We start from the raw sequence: 26,555 nt of genomic DNA on the forward strand, positions 1-26,555 counted from the left end.
CGAAGATAGTCGGGGCGATCGCTGGAGAATGGGAGGTGGTCGGGGCGAGCAGTGCAGGTGAGAGAGAGAGCAGAGTTAATTTTGTACCCTAGATGGGCGTTTTACATCAAAATTTAGCGATGAATTCGTGATAGAATAATTCTATCGCCAACACCGATGCTAAATAGCGACAGACAAATTCCGTTTCTAAGTTGCGATATAGTTTCTAACGGAATTAATTCTGTCGCTAATTAGCGACGAATTATGCGACAAAATTATTTCATCGCAAATCCTGCAACTAATCCCAATTTTAGGTACGGCTAATTTTCTCTTGCTAATCCATCGCAAAATTGTGATGGATTATTTCTGTCGCAAACTTCCATCGCTAATTAACATTTTTCTTGTAGTGGCACTGTGTGGCGATATGCCTATCACCACAGAACCAGCATGTCACAACCACATCCTTGTTGTTGTTGTTGTTATGCTTTGTATAGTTCTATTTATTGTCGGATTGATGACGTGTTGATGCCTTACCTTTGTTGTCGCGCTGCTCGTCCTTCTTTTCTCTATGGTCAGGCTTCTTCCCGACTTTGGTTGATGGGGTGAAAGGCTTGCGCTGAGTGTCAACTAAGCGCTCGACCGCCACATATGCATCTTCCAAAATACGGGGGTTGCTTCTTTTCACTTCAGACTGTGCTCATGGCTGAAGTCCCATAATGAACTAGTTGAGCTTATCCTCTTCTGGCATGTTAGGCACCTCAAAACATAAGCTTATGAAATATTCTGACATAGTCTTGTAACGAACCAGTATGTTTAAGCTTGCCAACCATCTGGTACGCCTGTCTCTGCGTATTCTTCGGCATGAAGTAGTTACGCAGCTTCATTTTAAAGTCATCAAAGGTGTCTATCATGCATTGACCCCTCTCTATGTCATTGCGCTTCTGCCTCCACCAAGCAATAGCATCACCATCCAGTAATGTTGTTGCAGCCTTAATCCTGAGATTTTCAAGCATCACACTTTGAATATCCAAGTAGTCTTCTACTTAGAACAAAAAGTTTTCAATGGCCTTGTTGTCTCAAGAACCATTGAACTTTGTTGGTCTTGGCACATCAATCCTTGATGGCCTCTCACCATTTCTCTCATTTAGGGTCATTGATCGCTGCAATATGTGGTTTTTTAACTGAAGCTCCCCAACTTCAGTCTGCAAGTCGACCACTGTTGTCGTCAACGAAGTGACCTGCCCCATCAGTAAGTTCACCTGCTCTTGCAGCCTCACCATCACATCATTCAGTCCACCAAATGATTCAACTGCGCGTGAAATAACTTTTTCGTGCGAAGTCACATCTTCCACCAGTCTATTGACAGTTGCAAGCAACTCCTCTTGGCCCTGAGGTGAACCCATCTCCTCATCTTCGGCAACTGCCTTACTTTTGGTGTTGCGCAAGTTTTGGTAAGGTGTCACGAGGTCTTGCTCATAAATCGCAGCATGTCTGTCGACACCGACTCTAGAGTCCCTTCATCAACACGAGAACAAGTTCTGATACTACTTGTCACAGGCCTATTTCCTTCAATGGGTCAGTGCGGTGCGACACGACGGTCCTTCCTCACTGCCGCAAGCTTACTTGTCAGTCGTGGAGCTTGTAATCAGAGTGTAAGAGAGCAAGAGAGAATAGAGAAAGAAGAATTGCAATCACAAGAAACAATCACAACGAGGGTGAATAAAAGAAAGCTCAACGCATTTAATTCATTCACAATTTTAGCTTGTAGGTCGCTTACAGTTCAAGTATACGAGCTGCCCTTTCGGGGTATTGATTCACCTAAACTGAGCAACTTACACCAGACTCAACGAAAGCAAAATAGACTCTAGACGCAACTTTACAATGAAAGTCACAAGGGAACAATCACACTACTTGAGTTAAATGTTTGAATTTTTTTTATCTAATTAGATTTAATCCACACGACGAAAAGAACTAAATTGTTTAAGTTCGTTATCATGTTGCTTTCTCTTTACTAGCTTCTCCATGGTAAGAGAAACTACAATATAAAATGGTTAATTATATCTCTCAAAAATAATTTATCCATAAAAAAATATATTCTTAATTATGTGCTTGGTGCATTCACTTATGGGCAAAATAGCATAAGTTGGGTAAGTGAATTATGGAATCGGTTTTCCTCTTTCTTAGAAGTGGGTGCATCGGACCACACCCTTTTGAAGTAATTCCTTTATCCACCCTCCAGATTTGAGGAATTCTAAACACCCCCTCATGGTCTTCAATCATCATTCCGAATGCCCACTAGATTACCTTATGGCTGTCTATCCCAAAGAAAAAAAGAAAAGAAAAGGGAAAAACTACCTCATATCCCGGAAACTAACCTAGCATGTGAATATTTTACCTTTTTTTTTTTTAATTTTAAGTTTGGTTTTTAATTTTACTGTAATAGGGATATTTGCAGCATCGGAGAACTCAACATTTGAAATTTCTCGAGACTGAGGGCAACATAAGATATTAATTAACCCCAAGTGATAGGGGATGAAATGTGAGTGTTCTTTCTTAATACCAAAGAATGGAGACTGGAGAAACACGCCCACCTTTTAGACCCACCAGTTCCTTACTAGGTCATAGTCAGTCAAGTGGATAGACTTGACAAACAACCATATTTATGAATAGTGGATGCTAGTTTAAACTTTATGGTTTCCATCCTGGACAATGATATCACATTCTGCAAGACTATCTTGTTCAAAACGTTTCATCTTAAATGGGAAAATATTTCAGAAGGATACTGCAAACGTTTTTAGATGAATTCTGATTAAGCATTTAAACCATGATTTAAACAAGTCAAGCTGCTCCTTGTTCGGCTTGTATGAAGCTCATTCGGGCTTGTCTAATGAGCTCGGCTCACCTGAGCCGCTAGGCAGGTGGTTTAGTTTCAAATCTCATGAGTCACCCCTTGTGCAAGTCGAAGCCTGGCGACTCCTTGGGGATAAGGTGTAAGCCCACGGAGTTTTAAGCTGCCAAGACAGTGATCGTATGACAGGCAGAGCAGTGCGGCTAGGTCTCTGATCTTGGGGTTGTATCAAAAAAAGAGTAGACTACTTATAGAGATTTGGATACCTGACCCATTGAGCGCCCTCTATACGTTGACCTTCTAAGTGTTTGATCTGGGCTTAAACCCGACTGGGCCTGTCCATAGTGACAAATATCGCGAGATTTATGAAAAATCTTGCGATAATATCGTGAGAAATTGCCTGAAAGTTTAAAACGGCAATTTCTTGTGAGATTTTCAAAATATCGCAAGATTTATGAAAAAAACATAAATACCATGATTTAAATGCGATATTTACTTTTTAAACATCTATTTAACGCCAAAAAATCATGTATTTTTATTTTTAAATAAATTTTTTTAATATTTTCTTATAAAAAATAATTTTTTTATTTTTTTATTGCCAAGATTTTTATGAAATTCTTTCAATTTCTCGTGAGTTTTTGAAAAACAAGAAATTGCCGATAAAAACGTTTGTCACTATGGGCCTGCCAAGGTCATTGACAGCCTTATCAATGTTCAAACAATGTTAGCCAATAATACCAAGAGTAAATTAAAAAAAAAAAATATGAATCAGGCATTTACAGAATCACACAACTATTTTTTGGCCTAGTCAAACTATTGTTATGGTTCTCCATAAAAAATTATGGCCTACAGGAAATCCTTTAAATGTTTAAGGATCCAAAAATAGTGTAGTTATTAATTGAGACGCTTTTAGCAGGTAATAGCTAAACAGTGACATCTAATTGGTGACAATTGAAAGTTTGGCATCTTATTGGATCTTATCAAATCTTCAGCATAGGGTTCAACTCTATCAACACACTGTTGCAGTAGACAAAATCAACTACCAAGGAGGAATGCTCCTTGTGAGAAAAACTTGGAAAGGCGCATCTGGAAGTGGGAAAAACTGTGAAACTTCTGTGTGAAATTGCAAAAGCAGAATCTTCTCATGCATTTCCAAATGAAAGAATCATATCTTGGAGTGATTTTACCAGTTCTGTATGTAAAAATTGCTTCACCTAAGCAGATGGGAAAATAATGGAGAAAGTGTAAATCCTATGCTTTTCATATGATATGAATATTCAATTTTCTAAGAAAATTTTGCCACTTCCAAAAGTGCCCAAGAGGATGTGGACTTATTCAAGAGACCCCAACTCACACCACACCCATTTAAAACAAAGGAAGTCGATGCATTTTAGGTTTCGAACAATGATTCGGTGAAGCGAGACTTGATGAAAGGCAGAAATATATACACTTTGTGATGGATAAATTTCAAAACCGGGAACTGGTTCTTTAAACCGAGCAAACTAATTTTACTCAAATGATCGGATTCCTGAAAAAACCAAGTACAGATGAAGGCAAAAATTGGAGAATTGCTTATTCATTAGTGTAAGGGTGCCTGCAGATGCAGAATGCAAGCGTTTGAAAGAATGCCAAAAAAAAAACAAAAATCTCTGGTATAAATTATGTACAATGCTTAACACTAGATATCAGTCCTGCCTTCTCTCTCAAGTTCTACACCAAAGTTGAACAACTAGAGGTCTTAGGATCCCATAATGCAGGCAGCAGAAACAGACGCCCATTCACCCCATTTGCATTGTAGCTCGCACCACTGCTCGAATCCACCAACAAGTCCCCTGCATAACCTGGGTATGCATTCTTCCCATACATCCCTGGACAGGCCGATGCTGCTTCCATAGGAGCAGTGGCTGGCCCCTGAAAGTAGCCATTCCCAAAGGGGTTGGTCACTGTGCCCGCCAACAGGCTTGCAATGTTTATGATCATCCCATCCACACCCACATCACCATTTGGTGATACCAATGGTTGGGTCTGAGGCCCATACAGAGGCTGGTGGAATGGCCAAGCACACTGCCCTGGGCATTGGGTCTCAGAGTTTCCAACCCAAATGTAGGCAAACTTCTCCTTCAAACCTTTAGCCAATGGAGCAGAGTCATGTAGGCCACAGCTGCTCATACAGAACCCCTCAACTGCAACATCCTTGGATGTGAGGACTAGAGTGATGCCCTTGGGGGTGGCAGCCTTGGCAGCCAGATTCCTGATTTGAGCCCTCTTGAGTGACTTCCCCAATGGGTACTTCTCATCCAACACCTGTTTCCCAAGCACCACTTTAGTTGTACGAAGCTTGCCTGCGTTGGTCAAGTAGCCCTGTGTGAGCATCCACCAAGATGACACAGAAGGCTTCATGTCCTGCTTCTGTTGGTTGAGGGAGTTGATGAAATCACCAACAATGGACCTTTGCACTGCGGTGAACTTCCCATACCAAACAATGTTGATGGGGAGGTTGCCTTGGAGCAGGGCACCCTTGTGGTAAGTAAGAACAAGAGGGGGTTGCTGCACTAAAGCAGTGAGCCTCCTCCCTCCAAGACACACATCAACCAAACCAAGGAAAATTGTCAACTTGACAAGAAACATCATTTTTCTTGCTTTTCCTTCTTCAGTGGCAAGAAAGAACAGTATAGCAGTAAGTTTAAAAACAGGAAGAAACAGAGGGCAGAAAGATATGGTTACTTGGCTTGTTGTGGTTGGAAAGTAGAGGGGGTAAGGGGTTTAAATAGGGGGCAGCTAGAGAAGGAGAGGGAGTGGATATACTCTACTTGGTTCGTGACACCTTCCTCCCTGATGAAATTGATCACGAGATTCTCTCCTCGGGCAGATGGTATACGCCCAGCTGTCACACCCTGTTTCAGTTTTGGCATCCGAGGCCGAGGCAGCCTTAAACAAATGGAGTTGTTTAGTATATTGTTTCAGTGGTGTACTGGCCCCTGGCTGGCTTGATGTGGTCCCTTTGTGTGGGGCAAACTGCAAAGCATATACCTCTACTGTGCAGGCAGGAGGTTCCAAGCTGTCACCCATCGGGAACAGTTCTCCTAAGTCTGCCAAGGCACCCCTTCAAGCAAATGGCAAGCTGTAGCCATAAATGCTAGCACACAACCACTTTCACATTTAGCACCCAGTTTTAATTTTTCGTCTTCATAAATGATGAAATATAACCTTAAATTAACACGATTTACAAAAAAAAAAAAAAAACCATTGCACCAACCTTATCACCAACTGCGCTTTGGTAGCAATGGCAGGTCTCTGACTGGTAAAATCCTTGAAGTCCCTCCTGCATCTTAAGAGTACACTTAGCTTCAAACTTACAGCAAGGATGCCCCCCTTAGGCTTCGAACTCATGATGTCTCGTCAACTTGGTGAAGTCCATTAACTCTAGGCATGTACTTGAATAGATACAATAGAACAATTGTTTGAGATTGGATGCTTGTGTTAGTGATCGAGCATTCCAGCTCTATGCCATGTATCATTAAGTAGTAAAGTTTTCTTGTAATATCAGTGTGAAAATGTCACAAAACGTGGAAGCTGCAAAAAAATGTGATAAATTTGATTCATCGAGTGCATTTCCAAAGAATCTTCGACAAAATTTTTTATTTCTATTTTACTAAGTTTTTCTCTATACTTTTAGATCAAATATTGCCTAAGAACTTTCCTTATAAAATAAAAACCCAAAGAACAAGATTCGCAACACTATATTCAACCGATTAGTTGAACTAGATGTTTGTCATATTTGGTTTGTTTAAAGTTGGTAATACTTATCTCATGAGCATTTTAAAGTGTGATTAGGTTCAATCAAATAGATCAAATTCGTCTTTAAAATTTATAAGTTATCCCATGCATGGCAACTCATCCATAAATTAGCATTTGATTAATTATTTAATTTTAAACTTAAATCTAAGTGGTTGCAATTGAAAGCTAATCCAGTGGTCTAAATTGTATTATGCATAAATCTAACATTAGAGTCTTTTGCATATATATATATATATATATATATATATATATATATATATATATATATATATATATATATATATATATATATATATATATATATATATATATATAGCTTAATCTAGCATTAAAATAGTTATTTTTATTGATTCGACTTTATGAAAATAACTAAAATACTCTTAAACTAGTTGTTTTTATCATTAAATAGATTCAACTTTATGAAAATAACTAAAATACTCTTAAATGAATGGTATTTTTAAAAAATGTATGATTACTTTTTGGCCCTATATATTTTTTACACTTAAAGAAATTGAAAAAAATACTTTTTTCAAAAAAGTAACTTTTGAAAGCTATCAAAGTTAACTGTTGACCTCAAAAAATAACCTTGCATTTTCAAAAAATATCATTATTTTAAGTGTTTTTTAGTCATTTTCATAAGGTCAAATCTATTCTATGTTAATCACAACTAGTTTAATGTTAGATTATATATATTAGGTGGTAGCTGTGCAATCATTAGAAGCACAACGAAAAATGGGACGACGTTGAGCATCTATTGCACGGCGTGATAGATGTTGAATATTTTTTTCGTCGAAAGACTTTTAGTGGCGACATTTGTCGCTTCTAAAATCCCCCCCGGGGACCTTTAGCGATGACTTTTCTCGCTGCTAAAAGTTTTTAGAGGAGACAAAAGTCCCCGTTAAAGGTCCCAAATCTATATTGGTGACTTTTGTTGCTGCTAAAGGTCCCAAATCTATATTGGTGACTTTTGTTGCTGCTAAAGGTCTTTTGGTGGAAAAAAAATGTTGAGCATCCATCGTGCCACGCGATGGACGCTCAACGTCATCCCGCCCGTAGCTACGCACCTAAGGGTTGCACGACTACCACTTTATATATATATATATATATATATATAAGAAAATGAAAACCTAAAATATGAGCATAGTGCTAAGTGAAACACGTTGATAGATTTTTGGTGTTTTTTTTTTCAAAATTCCAATCGCATATATGCATTCAGCATGACTGATCTACTAGAAATTGGTATTTGGATCATGAGTTTTGGATGAAAAAATGGTATTTGAAGTATCAAAAATTTATAAAACTGGTAGGCCATTGATTTTTGAAACATTATAAAAACCTATCCATGTATCAGAATCAAATGCTCGAAAAAGTTATTCCTATAAAAACAAGCATATGGTTCACATCTATACGATCACAATTTAAAAAAAAATACTGAAAATCCAATAGCATATCTCATTCAACATTGTGCCCTTTTGTATATGGAGAATGAAAACCTCCCCAATGGAAACCCTCCCAAACCTCAATGGAAAATTTTTAATGGATTTTTTTTCAAAATTTTGATCATAGTGATGTTTTCAGCATGATTGATTTATTATAAATCAAGACTTGGATCATGAATTTTGGATAGAAAAAATGGTATTTGGAGCCTCAAAAATTTATGAAAACTGTATGTCGTTGATTTTGAAACTTATAAAAATGTATTCATGCATAGGAATCAAATGCTGCAAGAACTGCTTCCTATAAAAACTAAGTATATAGATATGATCAGAATTTTGAAAAAAATATCAAAAATCTAATAAAAAGTTCATTGGGAAGGTTTGGGAGGGTTTTCCATTGGGAAGGTTTTCATTTTTCATATATATATATATATATGATCCATGCTAAATATGGCATGATACTAAATGAAACATTTTATCTGATTTCTGGTATTTTTTTGGAATTTTGACCCTACAGTTGTAATCTATATGCTTGTTTTTATAGGAATTAGTTCTTGATGAATTGATTCTGATGCATTGATAGGTTTTCATGGCTTCAAAAACCAACCGTCTAAAATTTTCATAATTTTTTTATGCTCTAAATACCTGTTTTTCATTCAAAATGCATGGTAAGTGTCCGTTTATAGTAAATCAATCATGCTGAACACGGTTAGAATTTTGAAAAAAAACACTGAAAATCCAATAAAATATTTCATTTACCTTGGATCTTATATATATATATATATATATATATATATATATATATAGAGAGAGAGAGAGAGAGAGAGAGAGAGAGAGAGAGAGAGAGATGCAGTTCGTTGCATCTTAAGCAAATAAAGTTGAAAACTTGAAATACAATTAGATTTAGTGGTCCGGTTGTTGGGTGGATGCAAGTCAGACAATGTAGACACCAAAACCTACCTACTGCTTATTTTGGTAATTTTATTCGCGACTTTGAAAACAAATTGGAGCAAAGTTTTCAAACAAGGTAAAAAAAAAGTTGTGAAGCCTATCATGTAAAGGAATCTCTCGAGACAAGAGCGTATGATTTATTGGGGATAAGTCGGGTGAATAATGCTATTGATCCAGTCCTATTTTTCGTGATTTTTGGCGATTCCTTTCTTAGATACAGGTTTTGGTGTAGGGCAGAGGCCCTGAACAATAGGTTGACCCTCTATGCCTTTTAATTGACAACCTGGATCCAGTTCTGTGTTACCTATGGGCCCAACATTTGATTAGTTACGCCTTAAAATAAAGGCTTCTATCATGTGCTAACAAAGAAAAAAGAAATAAAAATGGTTCAAGGGGACACTGTGGGCATCAAGTGACAAAACTGAAAGATCCACGCTCATACAAACGATGGGTTTGTTGGGTTATATATATATATATATATATATATATATATATATATATATATAGAGAGAGAGAGAGAGAGAGAGAGAGAAACCGCTCCTAAGATCAGAGACCTAGCAGTGCTGGCTCTGCCTGTCGTACTTAGGATCACTGTCTTGACAGCCTAAAACTCCGCGGGTTCAAGTTTGAAAGTTTCACTTTTTTGTACTATTATATATCACATCTATTTGAAAGAAATCGTAGCTTCCCAGCAATCAGTCTCATGAGTTCTAATAACCTGAAAATATCATCTCTCTCTTGTTCACACACACGGGGAACTTGATAAGGTCAGGGTTTGGTGATAAAGGAGGTTCAATTAATAATTCAGGTCAAACCCAAAGGGTCCTATTAGTATAGGGAGCTAAGTATAGTTTATAAATTTCATACCTGACCCACCCACAAGGGCTTCGGTCATCTGGTAGGTGTAACTTGTGAATGTCACCAAGTTGACGGGATGGCACAAGTTCAAAACCCACGGTTGACATCCTTTTCTACAAGGTCAAAGCTGACTTAGTTGCATGTGATTTTATCACAAGGAGAAACCGCTCCCAAGATCAGAAATCTAATCGAGCTAGCTTTGCCTGCTGGACTTATGGCTGTCGTCCTGGCAACATAAAACTCCAAAGGCTTACCGCTCACCCTCAAAGAGTTGCCAAGCATTGGGATGACAACCATGAGATTTGAACCTAGACCGTCTACCTAGCAAGAGGATGACACCCATGGGATTTGAAACTAGACGGCTCGCCAAAGCGGCCTGGGCCCAATCCCACTACGCGGAACCCCTTGGGGCAACTGACCACTATTTGCTTGTACACAAAAACTAGTTGCTCCAAATGACCTGTTCCAACCTTGTTCTTGGCCTACCAAGTTGGACACAAGTAATTAGGTTCAAAGGTCTGATCACCAAAGACAGTCATCGAGGCAACGATCACTCAATTTGACAAGCACACTCATCTTTAGGGACCATAACCGAGAATTCAAATGGGTAGGATGGTGGGAACGATACACCTTTCTTACATTGCTATAGAAATGGATTCAAATCCTTACTCTATTTAAAAATAGGCCGAACCCTGCCCTCCAATATAGGAGCTGTGCACTACCATCATTCCACTATTTGTACTCATTCTTATGTCTTGACAAAGGGGTCAAAAATTAGACACAGTAGCCTACCTGAATTGAGCCAAATGGTTTATTGTATTGTCCATTTTTAAGTTCTCATTATTGAACAACTGAGTTTTATTACCTAACAAGACCATTATCAAAGGAGCGGAGCCAGGAATCTAAACTAGGGTGGGTACATATGCACAATAAAAAGGAAAAAGTAATTACTAATAAAATATACAGACAATACGGTTTGGGAAAAAATTAAAATTAGTTATTTTAAAGCTTACCATCATAAAATCAAATGTCTACATTGCAAACATAATTGGATGGTCAAGTTACCTTCCTAAAAGTATAGCTACATGAAAGACTAAAATAAATTACATAAAAAAAACTATAAAACCTCTAAAATCCTACTAAAAATCAAGAATAAAATGATGATAATTGTTAATTGAAATGCTAATTGAAAAAAAACAACCCTTAAAACCCTAATTAGACATTTATGTCATTTGAACAACATAAACAAAAAACCTAAATCATAGCAAAATTCTTATTGATAAAAAAATTGCTAATATTCTAACCAAAATCAAGTATTCATTATTCAATGATTCATGTCCACAAAAAACCCTTAAAACCAAAACTATACATTTATGTCATTTTAAAAGAATCAAATAAAAATCACAAATCCTAACAAACATTATTCATAGATATGTTAATTAAAAAAAAAAATCCCTATGCCACATGGGGCTTAAGAGATATATGGTACGGGTCTGCCAAACCCTAGGTTGCCTTAAAAAAAAAACCTAAATTTCTAATTAAAATTAAGCATGTATTCATAGAACCATGTTTAATGTTGATTAGCATAAAAACTCAAAAATGCCTAGAAAGTCTAATTAAATATTCATGAATTTGAAAAACCAAAATAAAAACTTAAATCAAAAATAAAAAAAAGTAAGGGTTTGATAACCAAAATCAAGCATTCATTAATAAAATCATCCTTAAATATAATTGAAAAAAAGAGCACCAAAAAAACCTTACCGCCCTAATTAAATATTCATGTCATTTGAAAAAATTCAAATAAATATCCTAAATCTTAAAAAATCATTAATTTATGCTAATTGAAAAAAACAAAACTCCTAGTATTCTAACCAAACTCAAGCATTTATTATTCATGGAGCCATCCCTAACGCTAATTGACAAAAAACACTAAAACCCTAATTAAAGATTCATGTTATTTAAAAAAATCAAATCAAAACCCTAAATTTTAACAAGGATCATACATTGTATGCTAATTGAAAAAAAAACTAAAATGAAAACCATATCTAGCAATCATTTATGTATAATAAAAAGTGAATAATTAAAAAAAAGAAAAGAATAAGAAGGCATGGCACAACAGTAGGCATGGACTCATGACTCAATCCACTTGGACCATGCCCATCCCCTCCCATCAGAGAGAGAGAGAGAGAGAGAGAGAGAGAGAGAGAGAGAGAGAGCATTCAGGTCGGGGTGGGGTGGGGAGGGGAGGGAAAATCTGCGGGTTGTAGGGGGGTGGGTAGGGGTGCATGTGTGTTTATACATGGGTAACCTTGACCCAAACCCCCTGTTGGGGGTCCTTGGGGACTCTCCTGGATCCTATGTGGCTCCGCCCCTGGTTTGCATATGGATTGGTTTGGACTATACACCAAATACATATAGGAAATGGAATGGAAGAATTCATAGAAAATTGAGCTAGTTCGTTCTCTTATTCATATATCAATGTCCTGAAAATGAATCTCAATACAAAGCATAATAAAGAATGAAAGAATTATGGGGGTTTCATCTTTAATTTACAAGCCTAAACAACGATTGCCCTGAATTGAATCTTTACCGACCGTCATGACCTCTGCCTACACAAGCGTGGAACAAGTAGAGGTGTTAGGATCCCACAATGCAGGCAGCAGAAATCGACGCCCATTGATCCCGTCGGCGTTGTAGCTGGCACCGCTGCTCGAATCCACCGGCAATTGCCCAGCATACCCTGGGTATGCATTCTTCCCATACATCCCTGGGCAGGCTGATGCTGCTTCCATAGGAGCAGTGCCTGGTCCCTGAAAGTAGCCATTCCCAAAGGGGTTGGTCACTGTACCAGCCAACAGGCCTGCAATGTTTATGATCATCCCATCCACACCCACATCACCATTCGGTGCCACCAACGGTGGGGTCTGAGGCCCATACAAAGGCTGATGGAATGGCCAAGCACACTGTCCCGGGCATTGGGTCTCAGAGTTGCCCACCCAAATATAGGCAAACTTCTCCTTCAGACCTTTAGTCAGTGGAGCAGAGTCATGGAGGGCACAGCTACTCATACAGAACCCCTCCACTGCAACATCCTTGGATGTGAGGACAAGAGTGATGCCATTTGGGGTGGCAGCCTTGGCAGCCAGGTTCCTGATTTGGGCCCTCTTGAGCGACTTCCCCAGTGAGTACTTCTCATCCAACACCTGCTTCCCAAGCACCAGTTTAGTCGTACCAGGCTTTTTGCCTGCCTTGGCCAAGTACCCCTCTGTGAGCTTCCACCATGAGGAGACAGATGGGTTTTTCTCTTGGCCATCTTGGTTGAATGAGGTGATGAAATCACCAACAATGGACCTCTGAACGGCTGTGAATTGGCCATACCAAACGATGTTGATGGGGAGGGTGCTTTGAAGCAAGGCACCCTTGTGGTAAGTGAGAACAAGAGGGGGTTGCTGCACTAAAGCAGTGAGCCTCCTCCCTCCAAGGCATTCATCAATCAAGCCAAGGAAGAGAACCAGCTTTAAAAGAGAAGCCATTTTCATCATCTCTTCTTTACACCTTTCAAGACCTGTTTAAAGAGCAAAGCAGGGGGTGAGGTAGATGGGAAGAAGGTTGATGGTGCTATTGCTATTGCTATTTCTTTGGTGGTTGTGAAGATCAGGGGTGTAGAACAATGCTTTATATTGGGGAGAAGAGAGACAGTGAAGGCGTGGATAGTAGGGCTTTCCTGCTTCTGATCACCTTCCTGCCCGCATACAAAGCTGTGAGTTGTGACCGACTTTCCATTTTTTTATGCAAAAAAATTCCACTTTTTTTGCATGATGGGAACCTCTGCACAACCTATAGTTAGTGCTGCGGTGCTAAGCACGTAGGCTGGCTCCAATGAGGCTGCCCCTTGATGCATACCTTCCTAGGCACCTTCCTCCCAGTGACGTGAACATCGGGGGTGAGGTGGATCTGGTCGAGGGTCCAACCAGCCCCCCCTGGCTAGCTGCCCCCTTGGCACTGGTTAGAGGATACAGCAGGCTTGAGTCGCTTGACTAATGGGTAAGTGTTGTGTTGGAGGTAGAAAAAGATTGGGTATTGGATCCAGTTCATCCCACTTTGAATATGAAATTTAAGCGAGAAGTTTGAATTGGGATATCAATCTGGACAATATCTGATAAATTGGATACGAATTGCATAAGATAAAAACAAATTCAATGCAAATTTGTTAAAAACATGAGTTCTAGATGTAAAAAGCACAAACAGATTGGATTTGATCTAGATCTCAATGCAGGTTTGATTGAAAATGTGGGTCCTAATCCAACACCAAATTAGAAATTACCTATGATCAAACAAGTCTGAAGCCAATCTTAGTGTGCATGAGGATCCCTGCTTCAGATTCTTATCCGAAAATAATTTGTTTGATTCGGATCAGAGGATCAATTAATTGAACCTGATCTAATCGCATCACTACTGCAATGTTCATTTATTTCAGGTAAATTAGCCATTCAGTATAAGTTTCCATTAGTATGCAGTTGAATAACAAAACTTGAGCCACAGAACTACTCATGGAAAGGGAGAAAAGAGCTCGATCTGGGATAAATTATATCTGCTGGGTCAAGATCCAGATGCGTCAGAAGTGGGTCAGCAGATCCGAGTCTGTGCTGCATCTGCATAAGTCGAGTAGGAATGGTTCAGAACTTTATAGGAACGAAAGATGGCAGAAAGAAGCCTGATTCAGGTGAAACCCGGGGCTTCTTATACAGCTTTCATGTGGGCTTGGACCAGGTTTGTACATAAGAACACTTGAAATGGGTTAGATCCAGATGCAGGACAAATATGCCAACCAAGTCTAAGGCTAGGTCCAGAAAGATCCGGGAGGACCTAAAATTTTCAAATGGATCCTATTGGGTGGCACATTCTAATGAGTGTGATTCTGGTTTAGCCTGGGCTGGACCTCCAACCCCTCACTCCCTTAAGATTATTCAGCCTCCTAGAAACATTGATGACCAAGTTAAAGGAGGTTTGATAAATAAAGGTTGTAAAGTTTCAGGATTCAGCAAATGCCTCCTCTTCAGGCAACATTAGTCAGTAATCAATTTCTAGGTGCCTAAACAGAAGTGCAAATTTCTCAACTTCCCTCTTAAAATCTGAAGGCATTTCCTCCCAACATCATTCTCCCAAACAGCCTCATCCAAAAGAAGTGTGACCCAACAGGCCAACTCATTCCATCCAGAACTCTCCAACTGCATATCCCCAAACCTTTCTCCAGCCAAATATTTTCAGAGTTTGTAAGACGATCAATTGATCTTTTGAAACTTATATCACCACTAGATCATCCTAAGCAAATTTTGTACTGAAAACACTTTGAAGCCCTAACTTCTTTACCAACTATTACATCTTAACTGGGTGCTTACAATCACTTGAAACAAATAGGCCAAAAAAAATTCAATACTGCTGACCAAGTTCTGTTTCTTTGATGGAGTGCATAGGGATAATGAGAGCAAATCTAACAAAAGCTTTTGCAGAATAACCTAAAGAACAGACAATCGTATTCATCATGAAAACCATATTCTTCTTGCTCAGTCGTGTATTGTATTCGGATGCAACGGACCACATTACTGTCCAAAAGAATTTGACTGACTACCAAGTACCAACTAGGGAAGAAAAATGGTCATTTAAATTAAGAGCAAATTGATATCAAAATTTGGATCACTGGCCATTCTTTATTGCTTAGAGATTTCTGCAAAATGCAGATTACAAGGTTTAAATGAATAACAAAACAAAAACAATAGGTTGTATTTGCTTATATGCATGGACGATGCCTTCTCTCCACTTTTAGACAAGTGTCGAACAAGTAGAGGTCTTGGGATTCCACAGAGCTGGCAATAGGTACCGTCTCCCATTGACCCCATTTGCATTGTAGCTCGCCCCACTGCTCGAATCCACCAACAAGTCCCCTGCATACCCTGGGTATGCATTCTTCCCATACATCCCTGGACAGGCTGACGATGCTTCCATAGGAGCAGTAGCTGGTCCCTGAAAGTAGCCCTTCCCAAAGGGGTTGGTCACTGTACCAGCCAACAGGCTTGCAATGTTTATGATCATTCCATCAACACCCACATCATCATTTGGTGCCACCAATGGTGGGGTCTGAGGCCCATACAGGGGCTGGTGGAATGGCCAAGCACACTGTCCTGGGCATTGAGTCTCAGAGTTCCCCACCCAAATGTAAGCAAACTTCTGCTTGGAACCCCCTTTAGGACCAACTAGGGGAGCATAGTCATGCAGGCCACAGCTACTCATGCAAAACCCTTCCACAGTTACATCCTTGGATGTGAGAACAAGAGTGATGCCATTGGCTGTGGCAGCCTTGGCTGCCAAGTATCTGATTTGGGTCCTCTTGAGTGACTTCCCCAGTGAGTACTCATCCAACACTTGCTTCCCCAGCAACACCAAGATGCTGCGAGGCTTGCCAGCTTTGGCCATGTATCCCTCTGTGAGCTTCCACCATGATGACACAGAAGGGCTCATCTTTTGTTTCTGCTGGTTGAGAGAGGTCAGGAAATCAGTGATGATGGACCTCTGCACTGGGGTGAACTTCCCATACCAAACAATGTTGATGGGGAGTTTGCCTTGAAGCAAGGCACCCTTGTGGTAAGTCAGCACTAAAGTGGGTTGCTCTAGTAGAGCAGTAAGCTTTCTTCCTCCAAGGCAGGCTTGGATGAGAGCAAGGAAAATAGCCATCTTCACAAGGAAAGCCATTCTGTGTGATTGTGACCCCCTTAGACTAGAGAGAGAAAGTGTCTTAAGAAGAAGAGGGAAAAGAGTGACTGTGTATTGCTGGCTGAGGAAGCAAGGGGTTGTTTATATAGAGGGGGATGCATACGGTGCCAGCTGCCTCCTTGCTGGCACGATCACGGCCTCACGGGGATTCACTTCTTTGACAAACTTCTGTAAGTCCATCTTTCGACCTTGTTTCTAGTTTTCTTTTAAAGAATTTTGTATCGTAGCAAGAGCAGTTATGTTTGTGTTACACTGTTACCTGGCTGCCTGCAGGCTGGCAGGCGTGTGGTCCCATGGAAGTGGAAGCATCAAAGCATATGCCGCTCTAGTACTTGGTTTCAAGGCGGCTTCCTATAGAAATTTGAGAAACGATGGAGTTGTCACCTTCATATCTAGTAAATACAAAACTACAACTCACTCCGTTAAATGAATGCAGACTTTCATTTCTTGAGTGTAAGGTGTTGATTCCTTGACATAAGTTTGTGTATAGAACAGTCCGAACCAACATTTAGAACCAAAAAAGAGTACTGTACAAAAAGCTGTCTAACTTAAATGTGTGCTTTATCTGAAAGCATTTCAGATACCTCCTTGAGGTCTAAAATGTGGTTTTTGCTCTTTTTAGATGAAATAACAATTTATGCCCCTTTATTAAACAAATCAATAGTGATGGCGTGGTAGTTATTTTGTTTGAATGTCAACTTAAAGCTTTCAGGACGAATTGCTTATCTTTGAAACATAAATGAAAAAAGCTGGTGGCTGAAAGTAACAAAACAAAATGTTGAGCTGCTTTTTGCAAATAGATGAATGATTTAGGTGGCTATTTGTAAATTATGCAGCAAAAAAGATAAACCACCATTGTCATCTGCCACTTGTAAGAAAAAGTGTATTTTATGAATAAACAGAAATATGGAAATTTCAAGAAAGAACTGGGTTGCAGAATGCAGTGGTTGGGCATTATTCTGGAAACCTCACAGCTTGATGAAAGCCATCTCCCTTCCATTAATTCGGTTTTGTCTGTTGTCATCTATATTATGTGCTGATTTCAAGTCCAGTCCAGTCCAGTTAAGGTTCAGCCAATGGTCGGTGAGGGAAGGCAAAATCAATCCTTAGCAGACCTGCTGTATTTTTTATAGGCAAGAACTTTAACACAGATCATAGAAATGTTTAAAAAGCAGATAGGTTGGCAGCAAAGCTAATCTTATAGCAGAATAGAGAATCCCTCGAGATATGGGAGCATGAATTATGGACCAGAATATCATTTGAATAATCTTAGTGATCGTGTGATGCTTGGGATTCCTTTCTCTAAGTATGCTTTTTGTGTTTAGGGCAAAGCCCCTTACATGAGTATGTTGACCAAAAGCTCCAACTTAAATTGCCAACTTCTCTGTCACCCAATGACTAAACCGTATGCTGTGAACATGGTCCTGATTAATCTCAACTTGCATTAAATTAAGCCTTTTGTTTACGTGCAAACAAAAATTAAAGCAGATAAGGATTAAGATGTGGAAACGGGTGAGCTGCATGAACGCTGGCGACTTCTAATGTTTAATTACCATATTACAACCTACATACTTCAGGTGTACTTGAAGGCGAAAACACAAAGAATGCTTCACAAGAATTCTAATATTTGCAAAATTTTCAGCATTTTCTAAAATGTTGCATTATTTGATAATTGATTTTAGTTATATGTAAATCCTGTCCCCGTTCACTAAACAACTCTAATCAGTGATAAAAACAATCGTTCGATATTTAACCTTGTCTACTGCTATTTAGTATTTTTCTTGGCAGAGACTTGGAAGACAAACTGGAGCAGTTTTAGAAGCAGGAAAACAGATATTTGACCATGGGAAGATCAGTTGAATAATGCTAGTGATCCAGTGATCAGTGTTATGTTGTTGATTCCTTTTGGTAGCTGCAGGTTTTGGCCTTTGGTGTATGCCAAAGGCCCCACACAAAGGTTGACCCACTCCTTAATAATTGAGGTCCTGTATCCCCATCTTGTGTGCCACCTGCGGAACCAGCCTGTATTACTATATGTATATTTGATTAGCAACAATCACTCTTAAAGTAAAGCCTTCTTTCATGTTCAATCTAATAAAATAAAATAAGAGAGAAGTGGCTTAGGAGAAGGGGACAATATGAAGTAACAAAACTTAAAGAAGATTCACACGAGAATGCACACGGATGGGTTTATTGGATTAGGCTCTACATTGATACATACGTAAAACCATTTTCTAGAGTGTAAGTTTCAACCTTTTGCTGTCTTATGTAGCACATCTTTTTCAAAAAAACATAGGGTATTAGTACTGTAGCAGTCTCTTTATTTGAGTTTTTTTTTTTTTTTTTTGAGAAGGCAAATCATTCAAATTATATTTTTGGTTTCAAAGTTTATAACCTGTTCATACAATAAGACCCCTGCTTCAGGCCCAAATTCAATGACGAGATGTCATCCGTAGGCCAAAAGAAAAACAAATTACAGCAGAACACGCTGAGGCTATGGGCGTGCAGGCATGACGCTGTCCCAACTATAGCTGGTTTTCAGATTTTTTTACCTCTTTGAGCTCCCTCCCAATTCTGATCTGCAGCAAGTGCAGATTTGCGGCAGCATCATCGAACATGACTTGGTTTCGATGTAGCCAAATTTGACACCATGCTATCAAGACCCAACACCGCCACTCATAGTCACCCTTTCCACCATCCTTACACCGTCGATGGGATAGGAATATGTCGCGGGGGAGTCGATTCAGATCTGTTAGACGACTATTCCAGAAAATGTAGTGGAGTTCCTCGAACCAATTGCACTCAGCAAAGAGGTGCATCGTGGTCTCAATGGCCGTTTCCCACAGTCTACACCTACTTGCAAAATGAACGCCCGTGCGTTGGAGGTTGCTGTCCGTTCTGGCTTTGCCATGGTTCACCAGCCACTCAAACATAGACGATCTTGGTGGCAAATCAGCCTAAAGTATTATACACGGTGGGGGTGGGTGAGAAGTGGGTGCGATGGATTAGTCAGCTTGAAATCTTCTTCGATCTCAATTAGCATAAAAAATGGACAGCGGGGACCCCTTCAAACCAACGAAGGGGTCGAGGCAAGGGGACCCGAAACCCCCCTTCTTTTCATTCTTTATGTTGAGTTCTCTATTGTTGCAACAGGCAAGCGGATGCGGGATGTACACAAAGGGGTGAAATTGTCAAAGTATGGAACACTTTTCACATATATGATGTCTTAATATTTGGAAAAGCAAGCAAAGAGAATATAAAATGTTTAGGAATTGTAGTCATTTTTTTTTCTCAAATCTTTGGTTTGAGAGTAAATTCTGAGAAGAACAGTTTTGTATTGTTCAATAATGAGAATAGAAGTCTCGAAATGACCGTTAGAAGTATTTTTCAATGTGAAAAGTAGAAACTTCCAATGAAATATTTGATAATACCGCTACACAGGGTCACAAGAGCAAGTCTTTGGTCTATAAAGCAAGAGAGATATAATCATGGGAGGCTAAAGTGATATCAAAAGTTGAAAGGTAAAATACACCCTCTCCATAAGTAGGTGTGAAATCATTACATTGGGGATAAGGGATCTAAGGCATTTTCAAGACGGCTTTGCTAATAAAGTGGTGGTAGTTAATAGCGAATGAGGGGGAGGCAATTGTGAAAATATTGAGAAGCAAATATGTCCTTTAGGGCTGGCCGTGGAGTTGGGTGGAAATGCTAAATAGAAGACCGACTCAAGTTTTTTGAGAAAACTTGTAACATCCTGATCTGGGATCTCAGAAGTCCAAGTTCAGTTGGTATTACTTTCTAAAGAAAAATAGTTCAAAGTTCACACAGAGAAAACATGTCTATTTTTTTTTTTTAGCCATAATCAACTTTTTCTTTATAATAATTCATTTTTTTTCACAATGTTCATCATTCATAACAAAAGAAAAACAATTACATATTATTCAATGACATAAAAATAAAATCTACCAAATGCTCTGTCGAAGAAGAAACTGATCAAGTTTTGTCTGTGCTAGTATGCCTGCAACCTACAGTTATAATTAAACATGGAGGTGAGTCTACAACCCAGTAAAAAATAATTATAAGCAAATAACATCTAAACTTACAACTATAGTGAGCTCTAAGCCCCTAGTCTTAGTTTAGTTTTCGACACACCACACAAGTTTATATATTTTAATTACCTCAATTAACTTTTTTAACACTCTCTCAAAACAACTATCACTAGGTTGACTATACCGATCATAGCCGTCTATGGGCGTAGCAACTTCGTAGAACATCTCAATTTTACAATGTTGGTCAGACAATGAACCATACACTCCCAGTGGTTCTTATACCACCGGGCACTGCAGTAAACCACCACGGGAACCCCACCGGTAGCTAGCCGGGAGATTGAGCTCTGAATCTCAGTATGGTTCATGCTACATCCTAACCATGATGATTATCAACCATCCATGGTCCTCTAGAGTCCCAAACCCGGTGTGAGTATGACCCTAAGTCTTGACTAAGTTCAAAACATTGAACCACATTCTCAAAACTCGCAGTTCACTCGTTCCCTCACGAGTGATGTCGTGAACTGATCACAATAAATCTCATTCTTAAATCTCATGATAACCTTAGGACTCACACACATCTCTCACTAAGCACGCAATGATGTAGTGTCTCTACATCATTAAATCACCGGTGGCTCACTCTCTATGGTAGCTACACTCTGACCACGAACCAAGTAGTCCTTAACACAGGTCGTCACTTCTGGAATTTAAGGGGTCGTGCATGCTGATATCAAAATATTCATTCATACAACATGAATAAAATAAATGAGACTCTAATCTAAACATAATCTCATCACAATGCATGATATTAATAACCACATAGATATGCGTTCACAGATCTAATCTCTTTCTAACATGCATGACATATCATAACTAACATGTATATTATAACTCATAATGTCAAGCATGGAAATTTTATGCATGTCATGGTCTCACTAAAAAATCATGCTAATCATATTCATTTACAACAATACAATAACATGCAACATAAAAATATTTATTTATATCTAAAATTGCTCATAATATCTCTTACCTCAACTGCGAACACTGTGCTTTCACTGCAATTGAGTTTCAAGGTGATCTAACAATAGGATCTGGTTATTACGCCAACATATTTGTATAAATGTACAAAACTTCTTGCCGAATTATCAAAATACCCCTCCTGAATTGACTCATGAAATCTCAAAATTTTTATCATTAATTTAATCAAAACTAATGAATAAGTAGATTTCTCTTTTTGATACGAGTCCAACGCACCAAACCTCACTCAATTCTGAGTTTGGGGTACAAAGTTGTATCTATTTTACCAAAATGGGTCTAAGGTACTCAAAAGAGTATTCTGGTCATTTCGAATTTTGGTACAATTCTAGAATTACTCAATCCAGATCCATCTATGATCTGAATCCAATACAATTTAACTGGATCTAGATATATTACTCATCTGGGTTCAGAACTTTCTAACTAGATTTAGAACATTCTGACTGGATCCAGAACAATCTGACTGGATCTAGAAAGTCTAACTGGATATAGTCTCAGTTCTGATATGGATCCAGGACTGATCCAATCAGATCCAAAGCAATCAGTCTGGATCCAGATCAAACTGGATTTGAACTAAGAACCCAGATCCAGTCAGACCGAACCGGTTTGGTTTGACTCAGGTTGATCCAAATCGGTTCAGCTCAGACCCGATTCGGTCTGAACCGGTTCAGTTCAGACCGGTTCGATCCGAACTAACTCACATAAACTGGTTTGGTCTGAACTGGTTCGACCCGAATCGGTTCAACCAACAAATTTTTTTTTCATACTAACCCGACCTCGAGTTCGGTCTGGGCACGACCCAGACCGACCCTCGGTTTCACTTTTTTTTTTAACGCAGACTCGGTCTAGGCACAACCCAGACCGACCCGGTTTGGTCTGGATTGCACTCAGACTGACCCTCGGTCTGCCCTATAAAGCCGAAAGGGGCAAAGCCTCTTTCGTTTATAAAGAGGGGACGGCCACCGGTCGACCCTCTCCTCTGTACCCAACAGGGTACGAGTCGGCCGTCGGCGTCGATTGACCCTCTCTCTCGCATCTTCTCTATTTTTTTCTTTCTTTGCAACAATCATGGTTGTCGGCCCTCAACCCGTCGAAGACAAAGAAGATGAAAAGAAGAAGGGGGAGGATGCTCACCTTGCCGCCACCATCGCCGATAAGCCCTCCGATCTCACTTTTTTTCCATTCCTCCCTTTGTTTTCTCTCTCTCTGCTTCCTCTTGCTCCAGTGAGAGGGAGGGGCGCACTGTGACGGCTATTTATAGCCCTCATGGTGGGGTGAGGATAACCCTCACCCCCCGACGATCGTGGGGTGAAGTTTATCCTCATCCCTGATCTTTCGTGGGAAGGGCGGTTTCCCTTATTGGGAAACCGACTTTTCCCTTTCTATTTTTTTTGTTTATCCCCTCCGGCGATGTCGTCGGAGGGGGTTACAAAACTACTGAAGGTGAATGTGTGAGATGGACAACGAACTATCTTTTGGGGGGATGCCTGGATCACGGAGGTTCCACTTCGCCAGAGATTCTCAGATTTTTTTCATATTTGCAGGGAACGAGTGGAAAGGTGGGGGACTGTTGGACGAATGAGCAACAGTGGTTGAATATGGTAGCACAATGTCACAGCAACATAACTACCCTGTAGCAACAAAAAATCATGACATTAAAGGGGTGCAACCCACGATCAGGAAGGACCGCCTATGGTGGGAGCATGAAAAGGATGGGACCTTCACAATGGCATCATGCTATAGGACACAGATACATTGTCTGCCATTTGGCTCCCTGAACACAACTTTCAGAGATCCAATTTAAGCACAAAGGACTTCTTTGAAATGTGCATGGTATGAACTGCCTCATGTGCAAGTTGGCACCCCTCACGAATTCTTCTTTTGGGTACAAAAGTGTATTGTGGAGAGCCTACCACTTATGAATCACCTGTTTAAAGCGCACTATCAGTACTCTCGTATTCATCTTGAGTAGGGTATCCAGTAAGGATACTGATATCAACTTCTCAATCTCATTTTCCACTACTCTTTAGGGATAAGGGATAAGGACCAACTTAGTCTGCACCTTCCAGACAAGCATTTATTGTTGTGAAACTCATTAAAAACTACTGTAAAATCTTTCCTACATGATGGCCAAGCTACTTTAAACAACTCAATTGGGAACCCATCGACTTCTAAAACTTTATTGTTAAGAAGCTTAACGAAATCACTTTTTTTATCTCATCCACAAGAAAGGTCCTTCCAATGAAGCTTTCACCCTTTCATCAAAAGAACCCATAGACGCCTCTCATAAATCAAAGGATTCATGGCTCAAAGATATTGTGAACAATTCTTGAAAGTAATAGATGACTGCCCACATTATTTCTTCCTTTTCATACAAACACCTCCACATGATGAACTTTTTTTTTCTTCAAGACGATGCATACAAGCGAAAAAATTCCATGTTTTATCCTTGTGTTTCATATAATGGACTTTAGATCTCTACTTCCATCTGATTTCTTGTCTCATTTTTTATTCTGATATGCTATCAATCAAAAAATTATATTGGTCATTTCCTTCATCTCCCTCCCAACTGATGGCCATGTTATTTTGTAGCGACTTTAGCTCCTCTTCCCAAGTGTCTATTTATTGAAACCTTGCTGCTCTCTCCCTCTTCGACCACACAATTAGTTGTCTTAGTACATAGTTCATCCTTTTAACCAACCTAAGGGTGGCCCATGGGGTCTCTTGTGGGTGGGCTCACCATTGCCTAATATTTTTAATAAGGTGCTGATCACATAGAAACCAAAACTCTAATCGGAACATGCGGTTGTTCTTTCGTTAGACTCATCACTCAAGCATAATGGGAGCATGATCCGATATAATAATTTGCCTCATAACAACCCTACTACTCTTAATAAGAAATCTATCAAGTTTTTTCAAACAGGGGTCCCGCCCTCTTGTTGGACAATGCAAAGAGATCACCTGAAATATGACAATCTACTAGGTCCCATTCCTCAATGAATTTAACAAAATGTCTCATGGTACTTGTGTATCACTATTTCTGGTTAGATTCTTAGGTATGAAACAGACAATTGAAGTCCACCACGATACACCAATTAACCATGTTATTCCTCCCAAGCTCTTTCCAAAATAACCACTTTAAAGGCGAGCTAGTGGAACCATAAACGGAGGTTAAAGTGAAAATTTCATTAGATCGTTGGTTCTTTAAAACATATAGTAATCGAAAACCTCCCTCAATCAATTATGCTACCCCTCATGCCACACTTTCAGATCACCAAAATTTCACCCGACCTTCCCACTGCTGGAATGAAATTGAAAGAACACCCTGCCAAATTCGATCAAGAGACCCAAGCCCAATTTCTTCTTGTTTAGGATATGCAAATTATATCCGCTTTATGTTGTCTAATCAAATTTGATGCAAATAATTGCTTGTGAAACCCCACCCCCTTATGCTTTATGCAATTAAACACATTTTTAAAAAATAATATAAAACTAACCTTACCGACACCATGTGCATCAATGGGCCTTACCGGTTGTCATGCTACAACTCCCATCCCGCTCCAACGGACCCCATAGCAATCTTAGTTCCAATAGGATTTTCTACTTTGATGCTCCTCAAACCTTCATTTACAGCTTTGCTATCTTGTCTCTGAAAGGGGAATCATTTGGATCCTTTGTCTCTCCCTACCTCACATGATTCGATGGTTTTGTGCACACAGATCAAACCCAAATCCATTCATAAGTCCAAAATCTAGATTGACTCGTGTGCGACATGCAAGTCTGTATATCTCTATCCACGTCCTCTACTAGGTCCATAATTAACTTCCTTTGTTGAGGTGACACATGGCTTCCCCCAACCGAATGAATCCCCTACCACATTTGTAAGGGGCAGTTAATGTGATTGGCCATATGTTGGCATCCCCACAAGCCAAAGGAAACTGAAGCCCTTCAATGACCTAGGGGATGAGATAATAGATGTCGATCCTGCTCCTTGCCTCAGGTTGCTTATCATTGGGCCAGATAAGCTTGGTTGATCGCCAAAGTGGAGGAAAATATGGAAGTGGTGGCTTTGTTCAGTCTAGTAGCACATATGGGAAGAAAGAAACAATAGGCTTTTTTGTAATCAATTTGTGCCCATTCCTATTGTTGTTTACATTATAGAATAAGATCTTTACTTTGTTGTTGTTGTTGGGTGGTCTCATGTTGACAGAGTAATAGATTGGAAAGCAACGATTGGGTTAGTTTAGCAGATGTAATGATCCATGAACCTATCACTACTATAAGATTGTACTGAGCTATGTTTTCTCATAGGGTTGCTAACGGGTCTACTTTGCATCGAGTACCCAACTTGACCTGAATCCAATTTTCAGAGTATGGGCAAGGAAAGTGTTGATCGGAATTGTCACACCATGAGATTTCTAACCCAAAAAAATTGGAGATTTTATTTTTTTTTTTTTAAATTTATGCAGTGGAAAAGATTATGTTTTTGACCTTAAGGTTAGACAGTCACATGTGAGAATCATCCATTAAAAATCAATAAATAAAAAAGTCAAAACACTTGTATTTAATTTACAGTTCGTGATACAAAAATTTAGGGTCAAAACAATGTATAAACCAAATCTTCCAAGTAGCCATTGATCGGTGGAAGTTTGGCTCAAAATGCTGCCATTGCTTCCTGCCATCCATTGTCTGTAAATTATTCACCTCAAATCTCTTTTAAAGGGCCAGACTTATGAAAGTCTAACATGTCATTATACTAATTTCAAGTAAATGCATAATATTAAAATATGTTATATTAATTCAGGTGTCACAATTCAAAACATAGTTATTGTC

At 39.3% G+C, this 26,555-nt stretch overlaps 3 protein-coding genes across 3 annotated transcripts; all 3 read right to left on the reverse strand.

The window, feature by feature from the left end:
• Positions 1–4,390: 4,390 nt before the first annotated feature.
• LOC149846692 (protein PHOSPHATE-INDUCED 1-like) lies at positions 4,391–5,557 on the reverse strand. The gene has a single exon (XM_089996502.1). It carries the CDS (start codon positions 5,456–5,458, stop codon positions 4,538–4,540), a length of 921 nt encoding a protein of 306 aa, XP_089852628.1. The 5' UTR covers positions 5,459–5,557; the 3' UTR covers positions 4,391–4,537.
• A 6,765-nt stretch (positions 5,558–12,322) lies between these two features.
• Positions 12,323–13,503, reverse strand: LOC149846693 (protein PHOSPHATE-INDUCED 1-like). The gene has a single exon (XM_089996503.1). It carries the CDS (start codon positions 13,410–13,412, stop codon positions 12,480–12,482), a length of 933 nt encoding a protein of 310 aa, XP_089852629.1. The 5' UTR covers positions 13,413–13,503; the 3' UTR covers positions 12,323–12,479.
• Positions 13,504–15,546: 2,043 nt separating this feature from the next.
• On the reverse strand, positions 15,547–16,696 carry LOC149846694 (protein PHOSPHATE-INDUCED 1-like). Its single transcript, XM_089996504.1, has one exon. It carries the CDS (start codon positions 16,615–16,617, stop codon positions 15,691–15,693), a length of 927 nt encoding a protein of 308 aa, XP_089852630.1. The 5' UTR covers positions 16,618–16,696; the 3' UTR covers positions 15,547–15,690.
• Between the last annotated feature and the right edge of the window lie 9,859 nt (positions 16,697–26,555).

The sequence above is a fragment of the Nuphar pumila genome, chromosome 2 (assembly GCF_984573655.1).
Source record: "Nuphar pumila chromosome 2, dmNupPumi1.hap1.1, whole genome shotgun sequence".
Lineage (NCBI taxonomy): Eukaryota > Viridiplantae > Streptophyta > Magnoliopsida > Nymphaeales > Nymphaeaceae > Nuphar > Nuphar pumila.